The sequence below is a fragment of the Myxocyprinus asiaticus genome, chromosome 5, assembly GCF_019703515.2.
Source record: "Myxocyprinus asiaticus isolate MX2 ecotype Aquarium Trade chromosome 5, UBuf_Myxa_2, whole genome shotgun sequence".
Taxonomy (NCBI): domain Eukaryota; kingdom Metazoa; phylum Chordata; class Actinopteri; order Cypriniformes; family Catostomidae; genus Myxocyprinus; species Myxocyprinus asiaticus.
The window spans coordinates 53,452,301-53,467,095 of NC_059348.1; the positions used below are offsets into that span (position 1 = coordinate 53,452,301).

General features: G+C 38.4%; 1 protein-coding gene across 4 annotated transcripts in view; it reads left to right on the forward strand.

The window, feature by feature from the left end:
- Positions 1 to 14,795, forward strand: part of LOC127440426 (phosphatidylinositol 4-phosphate 5-kinase type-1 gamma-like) — a 77,040-nt gene that overhangs the window by 39,473 nt on the left and 22,772 nt on the right. For all 4 annotated transcript variants that reach the window (XM_051696981.1, XM_051696982.1, XM_051696984.1 and 1 more), the window contains 9 exons: positions 5,230 to 5,382; positions 8,077 to 8,376; positions 8,532 to 8,737; positions 8,815 to 8,898; positions 10,080 to 10,128; positions 13,190 to 13,274; positions 13,399 to 13,560; positions 13,894 to 14,026; positions 14,132 to 14,167. In XM_051696981.1, coding sequence (XP_051552941.1) covers positions 5,230 to 5,382; positions 8,077 to 8,376; positions 8,532 to 8,737; positions 8,815 to 8,898; positions 10,080 to 10,128; positions 13,190 to 13,274; positions 13,399 to 13,560; positions 13,894 to 14,026; positions 14,132 to 14,167 — 1,208 coding nt within the window. The remainder of the gene's footprint in view (positions 1 to 5,229; positions 5,383 to 8,076; positions 8,377 to 8,531; positions 8,738 to 8,814; positions 8,899 to 10,079; positions 10,129 to 13,189; positions 13,275 to 13,398; positions 13,561 to 13,893; positions 14,027 to 14,131; positions 14,168 to 14,795) is intronic.

Consider the following 14,795-nt stretch of genomic DNA (forward strand, 5'->3'; position numbering starts at 1 on the left):
TATATTTGCATTTATCTGAATAGTTTATTTAGTTTATTTATCAGATTTTTTTCCCCTACTGAAGTTGGTTTGTTGGCTACCAGACTGGTTTCCAATGGTAAGGATGGTCTGGTTTTCTAGACTATCTTAAACTAATATTTTGGGTTCAGTACAAGTTAAGATCAATCAACAGCACTTGTGGCATAATGTTGATTAGAACAAAAATTAATTTTGACTTGTCCCTCCTTTTCCTTTAAAAAAAGCACAAATCTGGGTTACAGTGAGGCACTTTACAATGGCGCCAATTTTTGGAGGGTTACTAAAGAAACTAAAAAGTACTTACATTAATTCTTATGTTAAAACTCATGTATTATTTGAGCTGTAAAGTTGTTTAAATCATAATTTTTACAGTCATTTTAAGGTTTCACGGTTAGTTTTAGCCATGAAGTTGTAAAATTGGCTGTAAGTTTACATAGAAAAGGTTAGTAAGCGATTTTATCACACTAAAATCATGTAAACACACATATTGTTTATATCTTGTGTATGGCGTCAGATTAATATCACCAGATCTTGAATTTGAAAAAGCCTCTGAATTCAAGAGGTGAATTCACTCAAATTTGTGTTGTGAAACAGGTTATTTTTTATTCAAGTGGTGGATTTCAGGTCAAGGTCCCAATATTCAGGTTGGTAAATACTGGTTGAGACATTCAGGTGGCAAAATCCAAGGATGACATCCGGGAATGCAAGGAAGAGCAAACGAGCGTCGATGTAATCCATCTCTCTCTTGGACAATCCCAAAGTGATGGAAACAGCTCAAAAATTATTTTAAACAATGACTGCGAAAACACAAAAAGGTTCACTAGTGGCCAAAAGTCTGGAATAATGTACAGATTTTGCTCTTATGGAAAGAAATTGGTACTTTTATTCACCAAAGTGGCATTCAACTGATCACAATGTATAGTCAGAACATTAATAACATGAAAAATTACTATTACAATTTGAAAACAATGTTCAGAACTTCTTAAACTACTTCAAAGAGTTCTCATCAAAAAATCCTCCACGTGCAGCAATGACAGCTTTACAGATCCTTGTTATTCTAGCTGTCAGTTTGTCCAGATACTCAGGTGACATTTCACCCCACACTTCCTGTAGCACTTGCCATAGATGTGGCTGTCTTGTCGGGCACTTCTCACGCACCTTACAGTCTAGCTGATCCCACAAAAGCTCAATGGGGTTAAGATCCATAACACTCTTTTCCAATGATCTGTTGTCCAATGTCTGTGTTTCTTTGCCCACTCTAACCTTTTCTTTTGTTTTTCTGTTTCAAAAGTGGCTTTTTCTTTGCAATTCTTCCCATAAGGCCTGCACCCCTGAGTCTTCTCTTTACTGTTGTACATGAAACTGGTGTTGAGCGGGTAGAATTCAATGAAGCTGTCAGCTGAGGACATGTGAGGCGTCTATTTCTCAAACTAGAGACTCTGATGTACTTATCCTCTTGTTTAGTTGTACATCTGGTCTTCCACATCGCTTTCTGTCCTTGTTAGAGCCAGTTGTTCTTTGTCTTTGAAGACTGTAGTGTACACCTTTGAAATCTTCAGTTTTTTGGCAATTTCAAGCATTGTATAGCCTTCATTCCTCAAAACAATGATTGACTGATGAGTTTCTAGAGAAAGCTGTTTCTTTTTTTTGCCATTTTTGACCTAATATTGACCTTAAGACGTGCCAGTCTATTGCATAATGTGGCAACTCAAAAACAAACACAAAGACAATGTTAAGCTTCATTTAACGAACCAAATAGCTTTCAGCTGTGTTTGATATAATGGCAAGTGATTTTCTAGTACCAAATGATCAATTTATCATGATTACTCAAGGATAAGGTGTTGGAGTGATGGCTGCTGTCTAGATTTGATCAAAAATGACTTTTATCAAATAGTGATGGTGCTGTATTTTACATCAGTAATGTCCTGACTATACTTTGTGATCAGTTGAATGCCACTTTGGTGAATTAAAGTACCAATTTCCTTCTGAAACACCAAAATCTGTACATTATTCCAAACTTTTGGCTGCCAGTGTATATTGTATGAATACATTTTATAATGTTTAACGAATATGTTATGAAGATCTTCATAACACATTCGTATCATCTGAATTTCACAACCTGAATTTCTATGAGGTGAATTCACAAAATATTTTCCAATATTTAAAATTAACAGCAACATTTTTCGATAAAATCTCATTTCACTCAGTCTATTATCTGGTGATATTAATCTGACGCCATAGTTGTGGCTAAACCTTTGAAACAGTCAATATTTTAATGTTTAAAAATCGTCCCCATTGACTTCCATTGTAAGTGCCCCACTGTCACCCAGTTTTTGCTTTTTTTAAAGAAAAGGAGGGATGAGTCAAAATAATGTTTTGTGTTGTAATCAACATTCTGCCTCAAATGCTGTCAACTGAGCTTAACTTGTATTGAACCCGGAATATTCCTTTATACCTGGAGCCTATTCTGTATCTTCACCTGAAATACTGAAAAAAAGGACACAAAAACCCAGACTGACTGAATTATCAATGCTTTATATGATGATAGATCATTAATTCCCTTCAGAAAATCTTGTACATGTGTCTTTTATTTTATTTTGAAACGTTTTTATTTATTTTTTCAAATCGAATGTTGCAAAGTTGCAATTTACCACATAGCTGGATGTTTTGATTCAACGCTTAACTCTTTATTGGAGGATTTCCTGAAACCAAAAGTGGGCGTCAGTGTTAAGCAGAGCTATGCTGAGGTTCATGGGAAGGTTAATTTAATTTAAACTCTGAATGCTGTAATATCATTATTACACATACAGTGCATCCGGAAAGTATTCACAGCGCTTCACTTTTTCCACATTTTGTTATGTTACAGCCTTATTCCAAAATGGATTAAATTCATTATTTTCCTCAATTCTACAAACAGTACCCCATAATGACAACGTGAAAGAAGTTTGTTTGAAATTGAATATTTATTAAAAATAAAAAACGAAATAAATCACATGTACATAAGTATTCACAGCCTTTGCCATGACACTCAAAATTGAGCTCAGGTGCATCCTGTTTCCACTGATCATCACTGAGATGTTTCTACAACTTGATTGGAGTCCACCTGTGGTAAATTCAGTTGATTGGACATGATTTGGAAAGGCACACACCTGTCTATATAAGGTGCCACAGTTAACAGTGCATGTCAGAGCACAAACCAAGCCATGAAGTCCAAGGAATTGTCTGTAGACCTCCGAGACAGGATTGTATCGAGGCACAGATCTGAGGAAGGGTACAGAAAAATTTCTGCAGCATTGAAGGTCCCAATGAGCACAGTGGCCTCCATCATCCGTAAATGGAGGAAGTTTGGAACCACCAGGACTCTTCCTAGAGCTGGCCACCCGGCCAAACTGAGCGATCGGGGGAGAAGGGCCTTAGTCAGGGAGGTGACCAAGAACCTGATGGTCACTCTGACAGAGCTCCAGCATTTCTCTGTGGAGAGAGGAGAACCTTCCAGAAGAACAACCATCTCTGCAGCACTTCACCAATCAGGCCTGTATGGTAGAGTGGCCAGATGGAAGCCACTCCTCAGTAAAAGGCACATGACAGCCTGCCTGGAGTTTGCCAAAAGGCACCTGAAGGACTCTCAGACCATGAGAAACAAAGATTGAACTCTTTGGCCTGAATGGCAAGCGTCATGTCTGGAGGAAACCAGGCACCGCTCATCACCTGGCCAATACCATCCCTACAGTGAAGCATGGTGGTGGTAGCATCATGCTGTGGGGATGTTTTTCAGCGGCAGGAACTGGGAGACTAGTCAGGATCAAGGGAAAGATGAATGCAGCAATGTACAGAGACATCCTTGATGAAAACCTGCTCCAGAGCGCTCTGGACCTCAGACTGGGGCGAAGATTCATCTTCCAACAGGACAACGACCCTAAGCACACAGCCAAGATAACAAAGGAGTGGCTCCGGGACAACTCTGTGAATGTCCTTGAGTGGCCCAGCCAGAGCCCAGACTTGAACCCAATTGAACATCTCTGGAGAGATCTGAAAATGGCTGTGCACCGACGCTCCCCATCCAACCTGATGGAGCTTGAGAGGTCCTGCAAAGAAGAATGGGAGAAACTGCCCAAAAATATGTGTGCCAAGCTTGTAGCATCATACTCAAAAAGACTTGAGGCTGTAATTGGTGCCAAAGGTGCTTCAACAAAGTATTGAGCAAAGGCTGTGAATACTTACAGTATGTACATGTGATTTATTTTTTATTTTTTATTTTTTTAATAAATTTGCAAAGATTTCAAACAAACTTCTTTCACGTTGTCATTATGGGGTATTGTTTGTGGAATTTTGAGGAAAATAATGAATTTTTATCCATTTTGGAATAAGGCTGTAACATAACAAAATGTGGAAAAAGTGAAGTGCTGTGAATACTTTCCGGATGCACTGTATCTGGAGCAGTTGTGATACTTTTGGCTCTAATGCTTTTGTGTGTGTGTGTCTCACTACCTGAGACAGATGGCGATTACCAGCACTGAAAACACACTGTGAGACAAATCCTTATGCAGATTGTTTTTAAAGGAGCAGTTCATCCAAAAATTAAACATCTGTCATCATTGACTCACCTTCATGTCATTCCAAACATGTATGACATAGAGATGTTAGACAAAATGTCTGGTGACTAGGGTTTTCAAGCTCCAAAAAGGACAAAAAAGCAATACATAAGCACCATAAATGCTGTCCATATGGTTATGCGCTATATTGCAATTTTCAAAGTCATATGGTTTGTGTGAGGAACAGAATGAAACTTGATTTTAGAGAAACAACTTACATTTTGGTCTGTTCTTCAGACAAATCTAAATTATGTGTTTCGAAAACGTGGAATATAGCGCACAAGTCAAATTGACGTGATGCTTTTACCGTGTTTTGAAGCTTGTCTGCCCCGAATTGTTACATAAAGCTTGTAACAGTTACATAAAGAAATTCGTACAGGTTTAGAATGACATGAGGGTGAGTAAATGATGACAGTTTTCATTTTTGGTCATTTCACCGTAGTTTGTTTTTTGACAGAACATAATTCAAAACACTAGTAGGACTGTAGGTGACACTGAATGAAATGTGTAAACCGAGTCAAGCTAAAACAACTCCCAATCATGGAAAGCACAACCATGATTTAAGACTTTTTTGATCGCAGTAAATGTGTGTTTTGCCTTTTTTTTTTTTTTTTTGCAGTATTCACTCTGTAATGAGCCCTTGATCGAGCTGTCGAACCCTGGGGCCAGTGGCTCTATTTTCTACGTCACTCGTGATGATGAGTTCATCCTCAAAACCGTCTTGCACAAAGAGGCTGAATTTCTGCAGAAGCTGCTGCCTGGATACTACATGGTGAGTCATCTTCTCCAATATTGAAGATCTGAACGCTTCCAAGGTTCCAGTTTTGGCTTCATCTCATTTCAGGGTTAGGTCTAGTAAAATACTTTTAGGATCTTTTAGTGAGGAAATCATTCAAACGGAGTCCTTTGGAAGTTTTGTGTTCTGTTGGCTAATAAGATCCAGCCGATAATGAGCGTGTGTGGGCGGCTGAGGTGCCTGAGGGGTCGACCATCACCCTGGACGGTCTTTAGCTGATTAAGTGGGTATAGAATTTATGAATTAGATCATATAAGTGTGCTGCAGTGAAAATGACTTGCCACAGCACTGTGACCTTTTTCAGCACCTCATAATTGTGGTTAATAATGGAGATACAACCAGAGACTATTTAATTGTAGACGGAGCACTTTTATTACAATGAATGGGAGAAATTGGCAAATGGCAGATGTCGAAATGGAAGTCCCATCTTACAGGTTAAATATCTTTAAAGAGATACTCATGATCCCCACAAGGAAGACAGCTTCATAAAGGAAACAATTAATGTCTTAATTCAAATTTAACAATACATCAAACTGAAGGTTAGGGTTAGTATGTAGTATAGTAGTCATAGGCTTATTATAATTAGATATTATCAATCCATGGACATGAATAGTTAAAAAAAGGGAACGGTTTACAAATTCACAAGTGCAGCTTATAAACACATAGCAGATAGCAAAATTGTGGCAACAGATTCCGGATACTCCAAAAAATCCTCCTTAGTGGTCCATTTATTGTTTAGTAAATATTAACATTTGAAAACTACACTACTTTTAAAATGAAAAAAAATTAATAATAATAATAATAATTTTTTTAAGGAATATTCCTAGTTTAATATAAGTTATCTTAATCGGCAGCATTTGTGGCATGACTTGTCCCTCCTTTTCTTTAAAAAATGCAAAAATATGGGTTACAGTGAGGCACTTACAATGGAAGTCAATGGGGATGATTTTTGGAGGGTTTAAATGCAGAAATGTGAAGCTTTACATTTACATTTAGTCATTTAGCAGACGCTTTTATCTAAAGCGACTTACAGATGTTGACATTACATCGTTATGGCAACGAAGTTGTAAAATTGGCTAAAACTTTACACAGAAAAGGGTAGTAAGTGATTTTAAATGTAAAGTTGTTGAAATTGTCATTTGGTGGACCACTTAATTACCAGGATTGCACCCTTACAAAAATTGAGAGTTCACAGCAAATTTGCCGCAAATTCACCATAGATAATTTTCACATGCATATGAGCTTTGCGGCAAACTTGCGGCAAATTGTCCATTGTTGCCAAAGGTTTACCGGAGGTTTACCACTACTGGTGAAGAGCTGCAAACTTCTGGTAAACATTTGCGGTGAATCACAAGTTAATTTGCATGTGAAAATAATGAGCTGCAAATATGCGGCAAGTTTAGACTTTTTGTAAGAGCGGTGTTTACGGTGTTACATTGTCATGGCAACAAAGTTGTAAAATTGGAGATAACTTTACACAGAAAAGGTTTGTAAGTGATGTTATCACTAAAATCATGTTATTACGCATATTGTTTATGTCTTGTGGCTTTACTTTTGAAACAATGAGTATTTTAATGTTTACGGATTGATCCTATTCACTTCCATTGTAAGTGCTTCACTGTAACCTCGATTTTTGCTGCTTCTTAAGAGGAACTATTCGAAATTAATTCTTGTGGGAATCTACATTATGCATTTTTGAAAAGTTTCTAATTTTTCTGTATTTATTATTTAGTCAGTTTTAACAATTGAAAATTGCACTATTTTTAAAATACTTATTTACTGTAGGTACATCTGAAAAAAGACAATTTTACCCAAATAAGCATTACTGTATAAGCCCTCTTCTTTTTATTTTAAAACCAGAATTTATTTTTTTGGGGGTAAAATTGCTTTTACCTAAATAAACTATTTCAAACATGTCTAATTTTTATACATTTGTTTAGTTAATATTAAAATGTAAAAACTGCACTACTTTTAAAATGCATATTTAGGTACATTTGGAAAAAAATAGGCAATTATATTATCCAAATAAGCATTGTAAGCCCTCTTGTTTTATTTTTAATTTTTAAAACCCAACAACAAAAATGGCAGATTTATCTAAATAAACATTTGAAATGTCTCATTTTTATTATCATTTATTATTTAAATATACATTTTATATTTATTGTTTAGTAAAAATGAACATTTCAAAACCGCACTACTTTTAAAATGCTTATTTAGGTCAAATAAGCATTTTAAGCCTCTTTTTTTATTTTATTTTTTAAGCCCAATAATTTTTTCAAAGAAAATGCTAAATACTTACAGATTTTGCTAAATAAACCTTTTTTAAAAATGTAACATTTTCCTACATTTATTCTTTTGTAAATATTAACATTTGAAAACTGGTCTATACTTTTAAATATGTGTATTTAAGTAACTCTGGAAAAATAGGCAATTTTATCCAAAAAAGCAGTTTAAGCCTTTTTTTTTCCAGATTTACCTAAATAAACATTTTAGAAATATCTCAATTTTTGGTGCTTTCAGTGCTCCATATCCCACTACAGTCTAATTGTTGTCGAATTGAACTTACTCTAAGTTGCACAATTAATAATCAAGTAGAGCCAATGTGACAAAGAACAAAGAAGGCAAACATCTGAATTAAGTGGCGATTATCTCTGCTCTTTAATCTCTCAGAACCTGAACCAGAACCCTCGTACGCTGCTGCCTAAGTTCTTCGGTCTGTACTGCGTTCAGTCGGGCGGGAAGAACATTCGTATCGTGGTGATGAATAATGTTCTGCCACGCGTGTTCCGCATGCATCTCAAGTTTGACCTCAAGGGCTCCACGTACAAGCGCCGAGCGTCCAAGAAAGAGCGTGAGAAATCCAAGCCCACCTTCAAAGACCTGGACTTCATGCAGGACGTCCCGGATGGACTTCAGCTGGATGTGGACACACACAACGCTCTGGTCAAAACACTACAGAGAGACTGTCTGGTGAGTGCGTTTTTAGAGAAATATTAATTGAAATATCCTCAGTCTCAGGAGGATAAATATAATATCTTATATTTTTTGGTATACGTGTAAGGGTTTTAGAGACCCTGTAAGACTGTGGGCTTGTTCTATAATGAAGCTGTATGATGTCTGTGCAGGTGTTGGAGAGTTTTAAGATCATGGACTACAGTTTGTTGTTGGGGGTTCATAATGTGGATCAGGCGGAGCGCGAGCAGCAGATGGAGGGATCGCAGGGCAGCAGTGACGAGAAGAGACCCACCACTCAGAGAGCACTCTACTCCACCGCCATGGAGTCCATTCAGGGAGGAGCTTCCTGCAGAGACTCTATAGACACTGAAGACACGTATGTGGAAACCTTTTGCTTCTGTTTGAGTGCACACTTATTTGTTCCACTTATTTATGATCTCTCTCTCTCTGTAGAATGGGAGGAATCCCTGCCGTCAGTGGTAAAGGAGAGAGACTCCTGCTTTTCATCGGCATCATAGACATCTTGCAGTCCTACAGGTAACACAGAATTAATATGCTGTTCTCTCTCAGTCTGGACTGTGTCATGTCATTGGATCTCATATCGGTCTGTTAATCTGCGTTTCACATGCTCTCATGTAACATTTCTGAATGACTGCTGTAACAAGGTTTGGGAAAGGAGGAAGCTGGAACCGGATTAACGATTAACAAGACTTTAATGAGACACCAACATAAAACTGAAACATAACGACACACAAACAGAGCGGCCACGTGCGTCTTTCTCTCTCTCTCTCTCTCTCTCTCTCTCTCTCTCTCTCTCTCTCTCTATCTCTCTCCCTCTCTCTCTCTCTCTCTCTCTCTCTCTCTCTCTCTCTCTCTCTCTCTGGCGTCCCCGGCTCCTCTGATTGGGCAATTCAGCGCCGGGCGTGCATCCTCTCGGCCCGGCCACGCCCTCCTCCTCGTCAAATACCCCTACTGCCTGATTCAGTCCAGGGAAACCTCCGGTCTGACTTACTACCCCCCCCTTCCTGGAGGTGAGGAGTTGCCCCTTCAGCCATTCCATCGCCGGCTGGTCTTCCCTGTCTCCTGGGAACCTGGGTTGGACGAGGGGAGGGAGAGGGGAGAGAGAAAGAGAGTGGGAGAGACAAAGAGAGAGGGGGGGGGGGGAGAGAGAAAAGAAAAGAAAACGCTTTTCTTTGGACCCGGTCCTCAGCCGCTCCTCTGCCCCCTGGCAGATTACAGAAGGCTCCTCTGCCTCCTGGCGGACGACAGCGAGTCCTCCACTTCCTGGCGGACGACAGCGAGTCATCCGCTTCCTGGCGGACAGCAGCAGCAAGTTCTCCCGGACAGCGTGCTCTTCCTCCCTTCCCGGATTTCGGCACTAGTGTAACAGGGTTCGGCACCGGTGCAACAAGGTTCGGGAAAGGAGGAAGCTGGAACCGGATTAACGATTAATAAGACTTTAATGAGACACCAACATAAAACTGAAACATAACGAAACACACACAGAGCGGCCGCGTGTGTCTCTCTCTCTCTCGGGCATCGCCGGCTCCTCATTTATCCCTCTCCCGCTGATTGGGCAACTCAGCTCCGGGCATGCATCCTCTCGGCCCAGCCATGCCCTCCTCCCCGTCACAACTGCATTAAGTAACACAAATCCAACGCATTGACATCATGATACTCAGCATTTCTGAGTTCTGTCTCACTCTCATTTCCTGCAGACTCATTAAGAAGTTGGAGCACACGTGGAAGGCTTTGGTACATGATGGGGTGAGTACAGATAGAAAGTCATCACTGATCCTGATAAACACAATCAAATACACCGTCATGACAATTGTAATGAATCATGTACAGAAATGAAGGGGGGCTTATTGGGAAAAATTGCCATCAAAATGTAAAATGTGGGGGCAAATTTTTTAAAAACATTTATTTGTAGCATCTGATGTACCGGTAGATCTTAATGGGTTCAGTCTCAGTTGACAGCATTTGTGGCATAATTTTGATTACCGCAAAACGTTTTTTTTTTGACTGAAAAAAAAAAAAAGCACAAATCTGAGTTACAGTGAGGCACTTACAATGGAAGTGAATGGAGCCCAGTTTTGGAGGGTTTAAAAGGCAGAAATATGAAGCTTATAATTTGATAAAAGCACTTAACATTCATTCTTCTGTTAAAACTTGTGTGTTATTTGAGCTGTAAAATTGTTTAAATCATCTTTTTTACAGTCATGTTAGGGTTTTAGGGTTTACTGACATTACATCGTCATGGCAACAAAGTTGTAAATTGGGCATAACTTTACACAGAAAAGGTTTTTAAGTGATTTTATCACACTAAAATTATGTTTCCATGTATATTGTTTGTCTTGTGGCTATACTTTTAAACAATTGAGTATTTAAAAAATTGTCCCCATTCACTTCAGTTGTACAAAAGTGCCTCACTGTAACCCAGTCTAAATACATTTTTGTGGTAATCAATATTATGCCACAAATGCTGTCGATTAAGTTTAACTTTTTTTGAACTTGAATTATTCCTTTAATATTTTATTCTAGGCCTATATTACTGCCTACAAATTAGTTGATGTTGATTTAATTTTGAGTAAGAGGTAATATACTGTATTCTCAATCTAGTTATTCAGATGGAGAACTATGTAAATGAAGTATTTGAAATGAAAGGATGACACAGTAGATTTTTTATGTTTTAAATAAAATATGTGCTCATAAATGTACAAAATGCCCCTCAAAATCAAATCCAGGGGGCAATTGCTGCGTCTTAATGGAAAAGGTAATTTCTGACACTGTAATGGATCATAATCCTTCTGCCATCTCAGGACCACAGAGCTGTTCAGTCGTGATAATTCACATGCAGTAGGTTCCCTCAAGAATTTCCTATGGGTTTATAGAACAGGGATTTTCAAATTACGAGTTAAATAACATCTGTGGTGAAAATTACTCGAAGAGCCATTGTGTCTTTTAAAAATGCATATTGCTAACCTGCCACTAAATAAGAACTACAACAGTCGTTCATTTCGTTAAGCATGTAGCTCACGTGCTCATGAGAGTTGTAATCCTAAATTAGCATTGTGATAGCAACATGTGTTTTTAAAAAACACAATATTTTCAGTATTAACGTTTGAGGTGTGACTGTGTGTAATTTATGTCCTAAAACAAAATGTAAAAGTCTCTTCAATTAATTTTAACCACAGGCCTTTTTTTTCACTTATAAATCTAAAACAACTCTAACCATGGCTTGAAAATGCTAATTGCCTTTCTGGTTTTTAGACTACAACCTGAACAGCTCCACTCTAGGGGTCATATATTGCAAACTGCCTTTAATGTGCCGTGTTCTACGTTTTGCTACACAAGAGGTGCTACAACAACTGCGTTTTATTCTCTTTCACATAAATCGTGAGTACAACGACTGATTATGACTTTATTAACACTTATTTTTCACACTATTACTCACACAATGCTATGTTATGATATCATAACACTTTTACTTTAAGTCATCATTTTAACAACACCACATTTTAACGCTTGTATTACAGACTCACCTACATTTATACACGTATTCCTGTATGATTAGCTTGCGCGGTAGCTCACCTGATAGTGTTGGACTTTGGACTCAGAAGACCGATGATGGAGCCCAGCCAAGCACGCAATGTGACATGTGAGACGGAAGTGTCATAGAAACGACACGAAATGACTTGGTTGCTTCAGAAAATGTGTTTAGGCGTTGGTTTAGGGTAAGGATGTCTGTTTTGTTCAACTCTCAGTAGCTTTTAGAACACTGTTGCTTAGGTTTAGGTTAAAGTTTTAGGTTAGGGAGTCTTATATTCACCATAAAACCTTGTCTGATTACGACACCATTTTACTCGCTTTTGACGCCCCCCGCTGGACATATCACAGGGAAACTGCAGCAAAACGTGTAATGTAATTTTGCAAAAATGTTGCCACGGTCATGTAATGTTCATGAGATCAGGCTGGTCATATCAGGAGAAATCACATTTTCCTTGCTCTGTTGAAATGCAAGAGTTTAATATTCCCTTCCCAGTCCAAAATAACTATTTATTGAAAGTAAGCAGAAAAAACCTCTCGTTCTAAAATAGTTTTTTTAGACAATTGGCCCACCCAGTCATGTCTAAGTATCGTAATAAGGAGGAAGTAGGATAGATATTATTATTCCAGTTTATATTTAGTTAACAATAAAGAAGTTTGCCAAATCTTGACTGTGTGTAGCACCTACAGCTCTGCAGATCCTTCCACAGAGTCCTAACGTAAGAAACGAGTGGCTGAAGTTTACTTTTAACAAGATCCCTGATCAATTCAGTCTGATCTGAACAGTTTGAATGGCATATTTCAGCACAGATTGTTTTCTGAACGTGTCACAATGTATGTAGACTTTGCAAGAGAAAGCTATGTTGTGTAAATGAAATAGTAAAGGAATGGTTGCTAAAATATGGCCTGTTTCATTTTAAGGGAGCAGTGGGCTCAGTGTCTGATCTGTGGAGGTTAATATTAAATATAGGGCACTATCTGTAATCCCACTCTGTGGCCTCCTTTATTTTTGAATGAGCTGTGTGTGTGTGGAGATTCAAAGAGATGGTGGATAGACTTTGATAAGGATCGAGTGTGTTCGGTTTCGTCGCTCAAACTGTAGATATTGTGAGTGTGTTTACTGACGTCTGAGCGTCTCTTTCCATTCGTGATCTTCTCTGCTTCCCTGTCATTATGTGTTTCCGGTGATACACAAAGTTTGCCCTCCTCTAGGGTGCGCTTGAGGGATCATAAAGCTGAATCCTCCATTGAGCTCTTCCTTGTCTCTTCTGTCTTCCAGGACACTGTGTCCGTCCACAGGCCGAACTTCTACGCTGACCGATTCTTCAGATTCATGAGCAGTAATGTGTTTAAGAAAAGCACTTGTAAGTATAAATGATTGAAGTGTAACATAGTAATTACATTTAATAAACAGTCAATGGAAACTCTTAATATAGGCTATAATCTATTAAAGACATGTTTTAGCTCACTCGTGTCTGCTTTCTCCAGCACTCAAGGCTTCTCCTGCCAAGAAGGGGCGGGTGGCCCTCAATGTGCCCAAATTCAGCGGCCCTGGGGCGGCCTGGTCTGCCTGTCAGCTGCCATCAGAGAGAGACAAGAACATCTATGATCTGAGAGGAGCTCACAGTTTCCCCGTGCTCGAGAACGATGGTAACATCTCTAGCAATTACTGGTGAAATTAAGTTTGAGACTGTAGTGCTACAGTGTGGTTCTGGCAGTAAAGACTCTATTCATTTTCTCTATAGGGTTATTGATTTTAAAACGATAACTTAAAAACAGCATTTAATTCCAGTGGCGATTTTTAAGCCGTGCTGAATGTTAGATTTACATTTCTATGGACTGCACACCCGTAAGGAATATGAATGTTTTCTGACTCTGCCAAAAAAGTGTTATGGGGTTTTACTGTACACACTGTCTGTGAGACAACCACTCTGTTCATTTGAATTGTTTTGCAATTTCTTGTTTGTTTATTTGCACTCTCAGGCCTGCAGTCCTGCACTCCACCGTCATTTGAGGACGCGACTACAGCGTCCGCGGCCACGACTCTGTCCTCAAACACATCTATATCGATCCCCGAACGCTCCCCGTCGGACACTACAGAACACCCGCGCTATAGGTGCTCACGTCTCACACCATTAACCAGTGTATTAAATAAAAGTACACGGTCTTTATCTTTTATTTACTTCAAAAACTGTTTTTTTTTTTTTTTTTTACTTCACAGGAGGCAAACACTGTCTTTGAAAGACGCTGAGGGAAGGTAAGCTTTGTTTACAGTGTTTTGGTTGTGTTTTTGTGTCCTACTGTTTGTCTTAGAACCAAATTAAGCTATGTAGATGTTACAAGCTCATAAATGCTATATTCACTGGTCAATGCCATGTCCATGAAAGCTATGTCCACTGTCTTTCTCTGAGAAACTAAAAATGGTTTCTTTTTCCAAAAGACCAGCCAGAGTCAGTAGGACCGCACTAACAAAAATGTACCGAATAGTATTATGGTTCTATCATTTTGGGCATAGTACTATGATAATATCATGTTTTTTGGACATGTACCATGGTAATACCATGTTTTTAGACATTTACAAGTCAAGTTAACTTGACTTGACATATACCATGGTAATACCATGTTTTTGGACATTTAATATGGTATTATCATGTTTTTTGGACATCTGTCATGGTAAAACCATGCATTTTTATGGACATATACCATGATAATACCATGTTTTTTGACATTTAATATGGTAAAAACATGTTTTTTGGACATCTGTCATGGTAAAACCATGTTTGTGGACATAAACCATTGTAATACCTTGATTTTGTTTGGACATATACCATGGTAATACCATGTTTTTGGACATTTAATATGGTAATACCATGTTTTTTGGACAT